The sequence below is a fragment of the Tenrec ecaudatus genome, chromosome 10, assembly GCF_050624435.1.
Source record: "Tenrec ecaudatus isolate mTenEca1 chromosome 10, mTenEca1.hap1, whole genome shotgun sequence".
Classification (NCBI taxonomy): domain Eukaryota; kingdom Metazoa; phylum Chordata; class Mammalia; order Afrosoricida; family Tenrecidae; genus Tenrec; species Tenrec ecaudatus.
Genome location: NC_134539.1, coordinates 70,155,803 through 70,172,482, shown reverse-complemented (window position 1 = coordinate 70,172,482; position 16,680 = coordinate 70,155,803). Strand labels below are relative to the sequence as shown.

The 16,680-nt window shown below is 45.1% G+C and overlaps 1 protein-coding gene across 1 annotated transcript in view; it reads left to right on the top strand.

Moving 5' to 3' along the window:
- The first annotated feature begins 624 nt into the window (after positions 1–624).
- The window catches only part of GDA (guanine deaminase), a 102,322-nt gene continuing 86,266 nt past the window's right edge, over positions 625–16,680 (top strand). The window contains exon 1 of the mRNA XM_075559067.1: positions 625–747. Coding sequence (XP_075415182.1) covers positions 625–747 — 123 coding nt within the window. The remainder of the gene's footprint in view (positions 748–16,680) is intronic.

Here is a 16,680-nt window from a genome sequence, read left to right as displayed (position 1 = left end):
GAGTCCAATGCAGTGGCCCAGGTCCAGACAGGTAATTGCAGAATATCAGTTTAGAAGACGTCCACTTCGATCGCGGGTGGTAATTGAAAATGAAACTAGTGGACACGCTTTGCAACCCTATTCCACCTTTCATCACACCTTGACCTTTCATCAGAGGTGTTGGAAGTTCAAGGTTCGCCCACACCAAAGAGTTGAAAGGGCAGAGAAAGCAGGCAGCCAGCTAGAGGAGGGCCGCGACTGGGAGACAGGGGGCCAAAGGAATTCCCGGTCCCATTGAAGGTACACAGGCGACCACACCGCACTGCCCGAGCGGCTGCCCCCTCGGTGGGTGGCTCAGCCCGCGTGAGTGCCAAGAACTGCCACGTGAGCAGGGCTTTAGGAAACTCAAAGAGTTAACACATCAAACCCAAGCGGGGAGGAGAGGGAGGGAGACCACACCCCGGGGAGGGAGGCGCCGCGCCAGCTCCGGGCCCCAAACCCTATTGGCACCAGGGCTCCAGGGAGCCAGCCCCTGGGCGCGGCCTGTAGGGGGGTTGGCGGTCGCCGGGAGAAGTAGGGGCCGGACCTGGCCGTTCCGCGTCTCCGCCAGGTGAGCCCTCCAGACCCGCGCCCGCGCCCGCCGACATGTGCGCCGCCCGGATGCCGCCGCTGGCACACGTCTTCCGAGGGACCTTCGTCCACTCCACCTGGACCTGTCCCATGGAGGTGCTGCGGGACCACCTCCTCGGCGTGGGCGACAACGGCAGAGTAAGTGGGTGCGGGCGCCGCGGGGTTGGGGTCGGGGCCTGGGGAGCGGTGGCACTGGAGCGCGCGGCTCCCCCGACGGACGCCTGGAGACAAGTCAGGGGCGCCGGTGACAAGTCCAAGGCACCTGGCGACAAGTCCGGGGCGCCGGCTCCCGTGGCGGGAGCGGTAGAGCGCGCACACCTGGAAGCGGCTCCGTCGTGGTTCAGGCTGCCAGGGAAGGGGTGGGACGAAGGTGATGCTCCCAAATCCCAGCCAGGAGCGACTTGAGAAGCCAGAACCGGGCTTCCTGCGGTCTCAGGAGGCTGGCACAGTGGCTGGCACACGGCCGGGGTCCCTACTTTGGGTTGACTTGATGGCCAAAGCGCTCACAGAGAAGGGTTATTTGCTCCAGGTGGCCTGGCCGCATAGTATGCGGTCCGCCTGCTCTTTGAAGGAGCTGCACTCAGGGATGACAGAGGGGAGGAGATCACACAACTTGGGATGGTAGGAGTGCTCCGAGAGACGTTCTCACGGGTCTCTCTTCCCAGCGCATCAAAGCAAGCAGTTCCATTTTAAGGTTCAACATGTCTTCTGTGAGTGAATCTTGTTGCTTTTCCTTTCCTCTCCCAAATCAGGATTGCCACAGCCCAACTAGGGAACTTCGTGTCAAGTGTCTCCTGCGCTGTGCATCCATCCAGATGTTGACTGCAGCAGCAGTAGGCTGGGCAGTTGATAAGTAAAGCCTGTCCACTTTTAGAAGGGGGGGGGTACTCTCCAGAAAAAGAGAAAAGAAAAAATCAAGGGGATGATGCTGCTGTTTCTTAACGAACCTCCAGTTTGGTCAGGGAAAGAGCCCATTCTGGGCATTGATCCGGTTGAAGATTCTGTTCCTGGCGAAAGATGCCACCCAGTCAGCGACAGTGTTGCGTTGTGACTATTTGGGGTGGCAGTAACCAAGCCCTAGGAGCCTTGGTGGCAGGTGATGAAAACACTCCTCTGTTAACTGGAAAGCTGGCGGTTCGAACTAGCAGCCTCAACCCACCAGCCACGCTGAGGGAGAAAGACATGGCAGTAGGTTGCTGTCCAGATTTTCAGCCTGGGAAACCCCAGGGAGTGCCCGGGAAGGTCACTCTGAGTCAGACTCGCCTGGAGGGCAGTGGATTTGATTGGGTTTGGGGTAAGGAGATCTGGCTTTGTTTTCTATTCTTTATTTTTAGCTGTGCTTTGACTAAGTCTTCGATCTGCTTATGCTGAGAAACTGCTGTCATGTTTCCTAGGTGATGGGACCCTTGGGCTTGGTCAAATGGGAAGGTGCCAATATCCATGCACCCGAGCATTGATGCATAATTGCCTTGCATACTTGATCGGGACATTTAGGGGTACAACAAACTTAGGTCAAGTTTCAGGAATTGGAGGAGCTGAGACTGCCAAGAGGGTGAAAGGTTAGTGGTGTTAACCTAACCGCACGTCGTGGGCCGCTTTTTAAAATGAGTGTCCAGCAGCAGAGTGAGGAGGCGTGAGACCCAGTGTTCCCTGTGTGAAATGCGCACCAGGTCACTGTGAGCTGGAGCAGACAGCAGACACCTGACAGCCGACACGCACCGGAATGTGAATTGGGAGGGTAGCAGGAAAGAGCAGGGGTGGAGAATGGACCTAACCAGTGGAGAAGGGTGAGAAAAGGAAGTCATTTATTTTTGTGAAAAAAAAAAATAATACTTTTTCTGGGGCTTGTGCAGAAGAATAATCAGAGTGTCCGGAACGTGTAATTAGTAGTTGAGTCAGGGAGACTTTTCCTAAATAGGGAGCAGGCTGAACTTGTAAATTTAGAAAACATGCCATTCACCCGCAAGATAAAATTAGCTGGGTATTGAATGCAAAGGTGAGGCAGTGAACGCTCTGAGATTTGGGGTGGAACCCCCTGGTCGGTAAACGATGGCTGGTGGTACTCTGCAGTAGTCACTACGCTGCAAACAGAAAGACTGGTGGCTCAAACCTACCAGCTGCTCCTGGGGGCAGACATGAGGCTCTCTGCTCCTGTCAGTCAATCTCGGACACCCTCAGGAGCAGTTTACTCTGTCCCATGTGGGGTCACGGCCAGTCAGAACAGTGGGTTTGGATTTTGTTTGTTAAAAAGCTAGTAAATTGGTGATCGTGTAGGTTTTGTTCTGTCCCGTGGTTGATTCCTGCCTGTTTGTAAAGAGAGGGTCATATAGATTTCAGGATGTGATCTCTTTCGTTCTGCAAAATTACTCCCTCCCCTGTGGGGCCTCAGGTAATTCTATGGAGAGTAGCATTAATTTAGTCAATGGGTATGGAGTTTAAAAGCCTGTTAAGAAAAGGATATTGTACAAGTATCGGTCAGCTTCAGACTGCAATACATTAATTGTTGACTTTTACAGATTAAACTCTTAAGTGACTGGACGCTATTTATTTACGCAGACAACGGGGGCTGGTGATAGGGCCAAACTTTCAATAATACTCAGAAAGGCAAAATCATGCCTACTATATTAATACATATCAAAATAAAGCAATAAAGAGGCAGGGGGTGCTAAAATATATGGTAGCTCTTGGCCACCATTCCTTGGATGCCCTCAAAGCAAGAAATCCAAACCAAAGTCTAATTCCTTGGATGCCTTCAAAGCAAGAAAACCAAACCAAATTGATGGCCACTTCCATAATTATGGGATGGCGGTCACCTGCTTCTCACACGAGGGCGTTTTAGCCTTTAGTCCAAGAGAGTATGCGGTTCCTTCAGCATGCTACAGGTGAGTTTGAGCTAAAGTCCACTTTCCTTAATGGGGCTTCCACATTGACTCCTTTTGATGTGGCCTGTGCAGGATGCTATGTGCCTTGAAAGGACAGTCTACTTTTCCTTTCACCTCTTTTTGAGTTGGCATGCCTGGGTTGGGTCTGACCTCTGCCAGAGTGTCTGACCTTGCCCGGGGAACTTAATGCATTTGGTGGCTTTCCCCCTAGGCCCATTGTGCTTTTTAAGCTTATCTCGGTGGACGCATATTGTACTTGCCCTTTTGTGCTTGGCTTACTTTGCTTAGCATAATTTCTTCCAACTCTTCCCATGCGATGATGTGCTTCATGCGTTCATCTCTGCTTTTACAGGGATGCGTTGTACTCCATTGTATGTAGGTACCAGAGGTTTTTAATCCATGCATCCATAGATGGACATTTAGGTTGTTTCCAACTCTTTGCGTTTGTGAATTGTGCTGTGATGAGCATTGGAGGGCAGATGCCTGTCTTTGGTCGGTTTCTTACTTCTTCTGGGTATATGCCCAGTAGCGGGGGGGGGGGGGGGGGTGCTGGGTCATGTGGTAGCTTGATTTCCATTTGTTTCAGGTCTCTCCAAATCGATTTCCACAGTGGCTGTACATATCTACAGGTCCACCAGCAGTGGATGAGAGTTCCTATCTCACCACACCTCCTCTAATACTTGTTGCTCTCTGATTTTCTGAATTGGGCTATCTTTGAGGTGTTCGGTGGTATCTCACAGTTGTTTTCATTTGTATTGCCCTTGTGGCTAATGATTAGGAACATTTTCTCATATGTTTATTGGCCATTTGGATTTCTTCCCTTGTGAAACTTCTGCCTGTGTCTTTTGCCCACCTGCTCAGTGGGCTATTTGTCTTTTTCTTGTTGTAGTTTAGCAGTATTGTAGATTTTAGTAATCGGGCCTTTTTCTGAAGTGTCATTGCTAAAGATGTGGTCCCAGTCTGTGGGCTCTCTAATTACTCTCTTGGCGAAGTCTTTCGATGCACAGAGGTGTGTTATCATCAGTATGTCCCACATGTCAATTTGTGCTTCCTCTGCGTTTGTGCCCCTTCTCAAGTTGTTTCAGTTTTAACTTTTGTTTTCCTACTTTTTTGAGGGTTTTGTTTTTTTCCTAGTCATTGTTGCTTTTTTGTTTGTTTGTTTGCTTGCTTGCTTGCTCCTAGTCTGTTCTTTGTATGATTTTCTTTACGTGCAATCAGGGATAAGTAAATCTATAGTGAATGTGACTGGACTGATACTTGTCTAGGGGAATGTCAGGGGAAGATAGCGGGAAATAGGGACCTAACAACAATAAGTAAGAGACAACAATATTCTGAAATTGATTCTGGGGGTGATTGCACAAATCTTAATGTGACTAAACAACTAAATTGTACATGAAGCGTATGGCAATAAAGTATTAAAAATAAAGAGTTATGGTCTTAGAAACCCACAGGGACAGCTCCAGTCTGTCGCATAGGTTTGGAATCAACACACTGGCAGAGAGAGAGAGCTGTGCATAGCCGAGGGGCTACAGGTCTATGTTTTGAGGCCAAGTCTGCGGTAGCCTGTTCGAGAGAGGGCCGTGACTATCCTTGACCCTCTCCCATTTGTACCTCATCCTTCGTACCACAATGCCTTCATTGTGACTGAGATACTTTTAACTCGTCGAAATAAAATTTGTTCACATTTAAGTGAATTAACAAATTCTCCATACTCAACATTGTAGTATTGATTGGACATTTTGAATTCTAAGTTAACTTGTCTCCTAAACTGACACGTAGCTTGAAAAAATAAATAGCCCACAACGTGAAGTTTACTTGCAAATATTTAATTAATGGCGAGGTACTATGTATGCAAATGTTACTAAATTGCCTGATTCTTCCCTAACTTAAAAGGGTCAGATTAAAGATGTATAAAGATTCCTGCTGGGAATTTTAATGTACTTTGGTGCAGAGGCAAGAGAAAGGACACAAATCTTTTGGGAGGTAGTTCCCTTGGGTGCAGAGTCCCTGGCACAAATGGTTAATGTATGATTGCCTGCCAAGGATAAGGTTAGTGTACTTCAGAATAAAGAACTGGTGATCTTCATCCCAGGGTACTTCAGAATAAAGACCTGGTGATCTACATCCCAAACCCCAGCCACTGGAAACCCAAGGGCGTATCGTACTACACTGGCACAAATGGGGCCATGTTTGGGTGTCAAGTGGGTGACTGTCCTTTGTTTGCCACCTGGGGTGGCAAGAGACACTACTGTGGAGAAACAGAAACCCTGGATCCAGGCAGACCTCCACTACTTGCCTGCCCTGTGTCCACAGGCAAGACAGTCAACCCCTCGTAGTCTTAGTTTCCTTATTTGTAGACTCAGGGTAAAAATTACTTAATGAAAATGGCTGGCTCTTAGCAGGCGTTCAGCACGCACCTGATACATCCTGCTCCTGCCCTTCCGCCTTTCGCAAATCCTTCATCCTTGCTCCCTGTGGCAGTTTTGCATATTTCCACTTGATGACACTCCTCTAGGCCAAGTGGGACAGTAGGAAGCCACAACCTGGGCTGCACCAGTAGGGGGACCCCGGTGTGCCTTTCACCGAAAAGAACCCACTGGAGTATAAGGATACATCCGGGCAAAAAGAGCTATGTTGCTTCCCAGGTGCATAGGCTCTCTTGTTTGTGATTTGCAATCTCTCCGTTGTCACAATAACCATACACAGTACACATTTGTCCTACTTACATATGAGGATATGGAGACACAAGAAAGCATACAGCCAAAGATGGTGGTGGATGTGGACTTAGAACTTAGGTCTGTCTGATGGCCAAAGCTAATGTTCACTTTACTATAGCAGTACTTAGAGTAAAGGTAGGCTGATAACTGAGCCTAACACTGGATTCATCACTGGAGCTCCACTGATGAACAAGACAGGCAAACTCTGCCCTTCCCCTCTGAAGTCGACAGTCTAGTGACACATTACTAGAAGCGCCTGATCTGTCAGAACATGAATTAATCTGGGGAGGAGCGAATGATCTGTCAGCACTTGAGCTTAATCTGGAGGCGGAGGGAAGATTTTCCAGAGGAGTGACATTTAAGCTATGATCAAAGATTGTGTAGAAGTTAACTAGGTAAAGAAGGTAGGATTGGGTGAGGAAAGAGCCTTCTCTTTAGAAGGGATGGCTTTGCCAAGGTTCTAGGGTAAAAAGAGATGCAAGGATCGGGGTAGTTCAAGTTCAAAGGACGAGAAGGGTAACACAAGGTGAATGAGGTAGGGCAGGTAGGCGGGGCCAGAGCAAGGAGGATGCCTTGGGGGTGGGTGTGCCATGGTCAGATACTCCATTTTAAAAGACCACTCTAGCTTTTGGGGGAAAAATCCATGGGAGTAGGATTTGGTGTAGGCAAGGAGATCAGTTAGAGTATGACAGGGAGTTTCCAAAGACTTGTGGGAAATTTTCCATGACTTTTTAAAAGCCTTTTAAGCCCTCTTGTAGTTTAGAGTCAGTGGGTTGAGGAAAATGCATTGTAGTGTTGTAATTAAGTCATGAGCTCTTGTTACTTGTTGCTGAGTCAACTATGACCCCTGTCCACCCCATGTATTAGAGGATAGAACTGAGTTCATGGAGTGTTCTTGTTTGAGGTCTTTGTGGAAGTCGATTGCCAGGCGTCGTTGGAGATGACTGAACTGCTAGTTGTGTAGTTAGCAGTTAAGTAGTCCATGCTTATGAAGTCTGGGAACCCTATGTACAGACAATTTCATTTACACTGATTGATGTACCTATTCTCATCAATGTAAAGGGAAAAATGTAGAAATATCTCATAGCACAGGATCTTGCAAGTAGCATAGATCTCAGTCAATATATATTGAGTGGGTGCGAAGAAAACTTGCGATAACTACTGCATATCTATTGTAATCATTGTTTAGGCCACTTCTAAAATGTACTCATGTGCACAATACCACATATAATTCAGTCGTGTCTCAAGTGATTCCTGATACATGAAGTATAGATGTTCATTAGTTGTTCTATTGACTAAATACCCTTTGGTTTGAAAATTATGCTACTCTTAAGCAATTTTTGTTAATATAGTTATCAGATGTTACTTTTCTATATCCTACTACCTACAATATGTATGCCTTTAATAATTTATTCTACAAATAATGAGTGCCTACTGTTATACCTACTCTGTCTCCCTAAAACATGTACTATAATTCCTGGCCTCTATATTTGTGGAGTGATGTCGTGGCTAAGTGTTTGGCTGCTAAGCACAAGATCAGTAGGTCAAAACAACCAGCGGCTCCATGGGAGAAAGAGGAAACGCTCCACTCCCTGAAGCGTCACAGCCTCAGAAACGCACACGGTCAGTTCGCCACTGTCCCAGAGGGTCGCTATGGGTCAGCATCCGCTAGATGACAGCGAGCTTTTTGTTTGCTTGATACTTGTGGAAGGAACCCAGGTTGTGAGGAAGGCTACAGAGCACCAGATCAGCCATTGAAAAATACTAGCCGTTCTTTGGGGAAAAAAATGCAACCTTCATCTCCTGTAAGGAGTTATAGTCTCACAAACCCGCAGGGGCAGTTCTCCTGTGCCCTGTAGGGTCTCTTCGGAGCCAGAGTCCCCTGGATAGAAGTGAGTTTGGTTTGGCACTCTTCTAGAAATAATCCCATTCGGGAATAAAGCTTTCTTTATTATGTTAATAGTATCACACTAGTGTAGGCTATAAGTCAAGCTGATTAGGCATAAAGTAGGAAGAAGTGATGGGGGAAGATAGACGATAAACCACATGGATATCTTAAGGAAGAGAAGCTGGAAAGAGGCAAGGATCCTTCTCCTGAGCCAACACACACACACACACACACACACACACACACACACACACACACACACAGAGAGAGAGAGAGAGAGAGAGAGAGAGAGAGAGAGAGAGAGAGAGAGAGAGAGAACCTTCCCTCTAGAACCAGCACTATGCACCAACACCCTTCTAGTCCCCTGACTACTGGAAAATGAATTTCTGTTTGCTAAAGCTCATGCGCCTTTCTGTTGTAACAGCACTACATAACCAGGGTACATGGTTCTTATACTGAGGAACAGGTCTATGTCCAGCAACTCGGACACAAGCAACATATTCCAGCTGCAGGGAAGTATGGATTCACCATGTGCAGCCAAATGCCCAGGATCACAAGGCAACAGGTTGTACTTTAAAACTTATAATTCAAAACTCACCATCAGTGGGTAAGATGATAGGAAACACCGAGCCGCGAGGAATGATTGCCGAATGAGATGCAGGTCAGACTGAAGGGAGTTGTGATTTGAGCACACATCTATTTCCTTTAGCATTCACTCTCTGGATTTGATTCAAAGACCCTGGTTGCCATATCACAGAGCCCTGGTGGTGTTGTGCTTACCAGTCTGGCTGCTAAACAAGCGGTTAGCAGTTCCCAGCTGGCTGCTCTGCGGGAGAAAGATGGGGCTTTCTACTCTGTACAGAGTTACTGTCTCAGCAGCCGGCAGGGGCAGTTATACCCTGCCCTGTAGGGGCAGTCTGAGGTGGAATTGACTCGATGGCAGTGAATTTGGTATCTATTCGAGCTCTCAGCCCCACCTCCTTCATTGCTGTGTCATTGAATTCGAGACAGACAATCCACCCTCTGCTTTGGGATGATTCACATCCTTGTTTTGTGACTGTGTCTAAGATGACCTGCAAATTTCTAAGTCACCCGTATGGAAACTACTCCACCTCTTTCTGGGACTTGACCTTTGGTCCTATTTAATTCCCACTTTTTTGAGTACAATGTAGTAACCTCGATTACACCCACCATGTTGCAGACACCATCATCGCCACCACTTCTAGATGTTTTCCTCGCCCACAACAGAAACTCAATGCCCTCCGTGCCCAAGAACGTCCTCTTCCTCCCTCCTGCCCCTTGTTGTTACCTACCAGCCAATCAATTCCAACTCACCTGAACTGCCTCATAAGGTTTGCAAAGTTGTGATCATTACAGGAGCAGATCAAAATGCCTTTCTCTTGTGGAGCCTATGAGGGAACTGGGACGGCCAATCTTTGAGTTACTTGGCAGCATATTTAAGGTTGTGTGATCGGGGCCCTTCCCACTTCTGGTAACTAGTAATACAAGTTGGTCCTCTGCACTTTCCATGGCTAGATAGGAGAGGGCTTCAGAAACTTCCTGGGAGTACGGAGTTAAAGGAATTTTTCCCACAAACATTTCGAAGCTCTCTGGCATATGCCTTAGTTTTCAACCTTCACAAAACTCAAGCCAACTCTGGAGGTAGCTCCCATTCCACAGCCTTCCTGCAGCCACAGACCTGCCCCCAAAATATCAAGATGGGGACTCCCGCATGCATCTTTTCAATATACGGAAATCCAAATTTATAAAAACTGAGCCTGGGGTTATAAACATGTTCTTTGCAAAAGTGTTAGCAAGCTCTCTCCTTTAAGGATGAATAATTCAAGACACCTCCGGTTCTTCCTGATTACCTTTAACTTGCCAGCCCTGAGTTTGCCCTGCCCCTCCCTTGCCACGCCCTTCTTCCGTCCCCCAGCTCTTCCAGTGTCTGCGTACGGACTTTCCCGTGAAGGTGTTTCTTAGCTTTCATCAGAGCTCCATAAAGTAAGTGACATCAAAATATTAGGAAGCTCTAGATGAATGAATTTTGCATCTCAAAGGGTAATATTTATTTTGTATGGTATTCCACATCTGACCTTTACTTAAATGCAGTGCTTAATATACTAAAATATATTGACCTCTCCCACCCCACTTTGGTACAACTAATGTCACTTGGTTTCCATTGCTTTCATTTGAAGAGAAATGGCTTGAGCTCGTCCCCAGCCAGTGTGTTATTTGTCATTTGGGTGGGGGTGGGGGAGGAGGCTTCCTTTCTTTGCTCCCACCTTACAAGGATTCCTGGCGATACACACGATCAAGCACCCCTTCCAGAATATTGATGGGGGAGCTGCTTTTGATCAAGGGCAACAGCTAGGAACAGGGCAAAGCCATCAGCCTGCACAAAGCGGCAAGGAGGGGCCATATCCAACATCCTCTGGCTTCCCTATCGCCATGAAGCAGAGGTCAGGTATGCCTCCACTCGCCATCTTTCTTGACTTATACTGACACCCAAAGTTCCTTCCCTGGCACTCTACTTCTCAGCTGCATTGGACCATTCATTACAATATCCACACAGAACTCAAAGACAATAATCACAATTATGGGTGCGTATTAGGGAAGTTAATAGGTTTCCACACACCAGGATCAGAAAGCATCAAGGGTACAGTCATTGGTCTGCTGCAACACCTCTACTCAGCCAGCAGCCAAGTCTCTCCAGTCCTCTGCTCCTCATCCACATGGTCCCTTCACCTCTGCTTCCACGGGCCAGGTAGCGATCCTGCTGCACAGCCTCCTCTGGTGGTCTTCTTGTCTTTGTCTCTGCTCTGCCCCATGGTCTCCATGCCATAGCCTCTGTTGCTTCTGACCTCAGGCTTCACCACTTCGGATGGAGATCTCAGACTTGCTCCATTTCTGATGGTCTTGGGATTTCTCTTTCTTCCTTCCAAGACGGCTCATTCTTATAGCCAAGCGAGTGGCAAGTAAAATTGACCAACCCCCTTTATTGGTGTTATGAATGCCCTATTTACATAGCCCCACCCACTCATTTGGTGAGATTTACAGAGAAGAGCCAAATTAAGACAGGTCACTCTACCACATACCTACATGGGATTTTTTAAAAAATGTTTCCCCAGATATCCGGTTAGGAAATGAGGACAAATGTTTGTTTCTTTGTCCCTGGTGGCCACGTCGTGCTGCACTACGTGAGCTGTGAGGAACGCCTGTGAATGAGACGGCAGCCATTTTTATTTGTATCAGTTTACGTCGACTCAGTTTTGTTATGTATGTATCACTATATGTTTTGACTGATTCTGTGGGTTCAAAAAAGAAGTTGGAGTGTTAGTTATTGATTGAATACTGGTTGGAGATGAATTAACCCCCTCCAGCCTTCTCAGTCATTGTATAGATTGATAAGGAGCAGTCAGTTGGAACGTAATAATGATAATGAATTATAGAATTCTTCATTTGGGTACTCACTATGCTTTATGCAATTACTGTGATTTATGGCTTTTTAGTCTGTCATTGTGCTAGTCTGGGTCCTTTAGAGAAACAAATCCACAGAAACTCATGTATAAGAGAGAGTTTTATATAAAGGGTAAGTGTGCATCAAGAAAACATCCCAACCCAGTGCTGCCTGAGCCCCCAAGTCCAACATTAACCCATATGTTTGACGCCAATCCACAAAGTCCTCCTCCATCTCACAAAACGCACACTATGACACCGACTGCAGGAGGAAAGCTGAATCAGTGAATGTGTAAGCATCTCAGCACTAGCAGGGGTCTCCACACGGCTGCTCCAGAACCCAGGGCTGCATCGGGGTAAGTCCATGTGCTTCTCCTTGGGGATGTCTTGCAGGAAGTGAGCCTTGCCAGCTGAAGCAAGGAACTGGCTAAGGCAGCTGCACCCTTGTCTGACCATCACAAAGCAAGAGACTCGAGAACTAGAAAGGCCAGGATCATTGAGCCATTTATCCTTCCGCACTTCAATTGATCCTACATGCGTTTATCGACCAGGTTGGCACAATAAACTAACTACCTCAGTCATGCACCCTAAGAATTATAGCCCACCTGCATGAAATATGTCATTAATCCTGGAGAATTGGAATTATTTGAATACTTGCCATACAGGCTTCGTGGCTGAAGGGTGCTCTGTTGGCTGGTTTCCCAATTAACCAATTTTTCTCTTTCCACTTAGAGTGATTATTAATTGAGCTTATGGCTTCAGGGCATGAGGTGGATATTTGGGGTAACATTTTGGGTGCTGGCCCATCATTCCTACCCTGACTAGGCTGGAGAGGGCCTTTGCCAAGCATGCCTCAGTGTCTTTGCATTCATTGTCAAGCCCCTGGCAAAGGCTTCTGGGGTATCGCTGACCTTGACACGTAGCTTTCCTTCTAGGAAGAAAATCACGACTTGATTCCATTCTGATATGAAAGCTCCCCTGGAGTACTCATTGCCTTACAGACACATATAAAACACATTCGTAGAAGGCAATATTTTAAAAACATAAATAATATATACTTTTGGAAAATTAAAGTAGGGGAATCATGAATGTAGAAATACATTTTACATTTCTAACTTTGTACCTTTCTGGATTGGGTTTTTGCTTTTCTCTCAAAAGGCAAAACCAGTTTATTTAAAAGAATCCATTTTTGCTCCCCATGGCTTAATATCAGTCTCTGTTAAATCAATCTGACTCAAAGAAACCCCACCTCTGTCAGAGTGGGCTTGCCCCATAGGGTTTCAGTGACTGAGTTTGGGGAAGTAGATTCCCATGGTTTTCTTCCAAGGGGCCTTTGGGCAGATGTCAAGCTCCAGTCTTGCCTGGGTTTTCCGACCAACTCTCTCTGCATGCTCTCACGTGGCCTGCGTGTCTTGGTTCTTGTTCCTCCTCTATGGTCCACCAATTGGGCTTCCATTCATGGCAGAGCTTCTTTGCGCTTCATTTTCTACCTGGCACCTCACTGGGGTTCTTACTTGATCTTGTCTACCTCCCGCATAGCGTAATTTGGAAAATAGGAGCTATGGTTTTTCATCTTCATTTTCCCAACTAGCACATGCTGGCCACCCAAATGAATATTTGTTGGATAAATGTTGCTTGGATTTTTTTTTCAACCACATAGTGGGAAAGTTCACATTGGGAATCAGCAAAATGTACATAGAACTAGCTGAAAATATCTTACAAATAAGCAATTATTTGAATAAGAACTCTGGGTTTTTCTAATCTAGATGCTTGGTAACAAAATATTTGGCCACCGGGGAACTTTGATTAGCTTCATGTTGTGGTGAGTAATTAAGAACCCGGGAAGAATAGATTTTAATTAGAACTCTGAAACCTAATGACGTTCTCAAGAGCCTTCAATTTGGACTAAGCTACAGAGCTGAAATAATGTAGCTCATAGAGGCCTGTTTACCCGTTGGTTTTTGTATTATGTTTTGCTTCTTAACGTGGTAATTTACTTGAAATGTTGCTCATAAATTGCCACTTACAATTTACTGTCCTGGAACATGGTAGCCCCTCAATAAACAATAGTGTTAATTATCCTTCTCAGGTTTCTCATACTACTTGTCATCATGCTTTTGCTCAAAGTAGGCATTCAATAAATGCTTTTGAATGAAATCCTGAATAGAATGGACTAGTATGCTTTGTATACCAACTAGTACACGATTTCTTTTCATGCACAAACAGACCTGGCACAGTAGACAAGAAATACTTAACACTCTTTCCGTGTTGTAACAAATAAATCAGAGTGGGAGAGATAATTTTCCTCTGACAGTTTATCTGTATGTTGTTTTCTTCTTATCCCATTGGGAGTCTTTCTATTTTTTGAAGGCCCTCTGCCTTACTCAGCTTGATGTCTTTTTCCAGGGACTGGTCTCTCTATAACATGTCAAAAATATGTGAGACAAAGACTCACCATACTGTTTCTAAGGAGAATTCAGCTATATTTCTACAGAGGCATGTTTATTTATTCTTCAGACAGTCCATGACCCTCATAATATTCTTAATCGAACACCATATTTCAAAAGCTTCCATCTTCCCTGGTCTTATTTATGTTCTTGCTTTCATATGCGTCTGAGGGAAGTGAAAATACCATCATTTGGGTGGGGCACACCTTTGCCTTCTGTCCATCTTTGTACAGAACATCTGCAACACCTTTGTTCATTAATACTTTAGGTAGATATTGTGTAGTAAATTTGCCTAATGCAGTATATCATTTGATCTCTTGCCTGCTATTTCCACGAGCATTAATTGTGAATCCAACTAGGATGAAATTCTGATGACTTCCATCTTTTTTCTATCATGATAGTATCGATTGATCCAGTCATGAGGAATTTTGTCTTCTTTCATTGAGTTGTAACCCATCCTGAAGGCTGCAATCTTTGATTTACATCAACAAGGGCTTCAAGTCCTCCTCACATACAACAAGCAAAGTTGTGTGTCATCGGACTATGTGCTTAATTCGGACTATGCTACAGAGCTGAACTAATGTAGGTTGTTTTACCTACGTTACATATTGCAGGATGTTAATAAACCTTTCTCCAATGCTGATGGAACGTTCATTTCAATAGTATGAAGGCTCTAACCAGATTAAGACAACTCTATTCAAATTAAGAAGACTGTCCCCCACCTAACGAGTTGCATTAGGTTACTCTGCTGCATAAGACATCTTTAGAGTATCGAAAGCAAGGATACTTTGAGGACTACGGTGTGCCTGACTCAAGCCCTGGTATTTCCTATCACCTCATATGCATATGCACGTTGGACATTGAATAAGGAAGCCTGAAGAAGAATTGATTCATTTGAATGGTGGTGCAGAAAACAAATATATCAAAAGTTGCATGGACAGCAAAAAGGACAAATGGATTCTGTCTTGGAAGAGGTATAGCTAGAGGGCTTCTGACAGACAAGGATGGCAAGGTGTCAACTTACATGTTTGCCCCTATTGTCAGGAGAGACCAGTCCCTGGAGAAGGACATCATGTCTTGTAAAGTGGAGGGCCAGCAAAAAACGAGGAAGGCCCTCAATAAAATGGATGGACACAATGGTTGCAATGAAGGACTCAGACATAGGAACAATTGTGAGGATGGTGCAGGACCAGGCCGTGTTTCATTCTGTTGTGCGTAAGGTCACTGTGGGTTGGAACGGACTCAGTAGCACGTAACAACACTTTACTTTATTCTCTTTGCAACTGCTTGTCTATTCACAGACTTCATCATGGAATTGATTACATTACCTTAAATTTCATCATGGGAGAATCGGGCCCAGGCAAGTTGTCATAAAGTTCACTCTCTCTCTTTTTTTTAAAGCATTTTATTGGGGCTCATACAACTCATCACAATCCACACATCCATCCATTGTGTCAAGCACATTTGTACATTTGTTGCCATCATCATTCTCAAAACATTTTCTTTCTACTTGAGCCCTTGATATCAGATTCTCATTTTCCCCCCTCCCTCCCTGCTCCCTTCTCCCTCATGAACCCTTGATAATATATAAATTATTATTATTTTGTCATATATTACACTGTCTGACGTTTCCCTCCACCTACTTTCTATTGTCCATCCTCCAGCAATGATGAAACATACAACTTTCCTCTAGTCCTTAAATGCTTCCTCCCCCCTCTATCATGATCCCAATTCTACCTTACAAATCTGGCTAGACCAGAGGATGTACATTGGTACAGATAGGAACTGGAAACACAGGGAATCCAGGACAGATGATCCCTTCAGGACCAGTGGTGAGAGTGGCGATACCGGGAGCGTGGAGGGAAGGTGGGGTAGAAAGGCGGAACTGATTGCATGGATCTACATATAAAGCGCACTCACTAAGTGTATTTCAGAAACTATATAAACACATAGATGTTGCCCTTTCTCTAATATTGCATTTGTATGGATGACAAACTGTTGGTAAATATATATGTGCTAGAACGTAGGATTGTTGCTGCCACCTTAATAAGCATTTTATAATCTTATCTCAGAACTATATAATTTAATTAAAATATAATAGCATTTCTGTATCCCCGTAATACTTGGTATATGGTAGGTATTACCGTTTTAAAATTCAAGATGTCAGTAGTGACACACTGTTCATTTTCTTATAGTCAACAACTAAGGCATGATTTTTCTGTAAATTATTTATTAGATTGTTTTGATATCAAAAGAAAACCAGTTAAGGGAAGAAAAGAGGATGCTTCCTGTATTTTCATCCTAGGGAAGTGTTGTTTGGATTTTTCTCTGCTCAAAGGCAAGTGTGAAAATCCCCACCTACTTCCTTCCTCCTTCCTGGGTGGATGACTGTACAAAGAAGATTGAATCCAGATGAGAAAGACAACATACAAATGACTCACTTAGGAAAGAAAGCTACAAGATATATCTATGAATATATGAATGGAGGCCCGTGCAATCATTTTTTCCTCCTCTGTCCAGACAATCAAGACAGGGAGTAGAAGAACACGGGCACTTGTATTAGACATACACCACTTAAAATTTGAGCGGGGGAAAATGTATGTGTAGTCTAGACAGGCGTGTATATCTAAATAGGGTCAGGTGATGGAGTGAGATAACAGGAAGAGAAAAAGCATGGA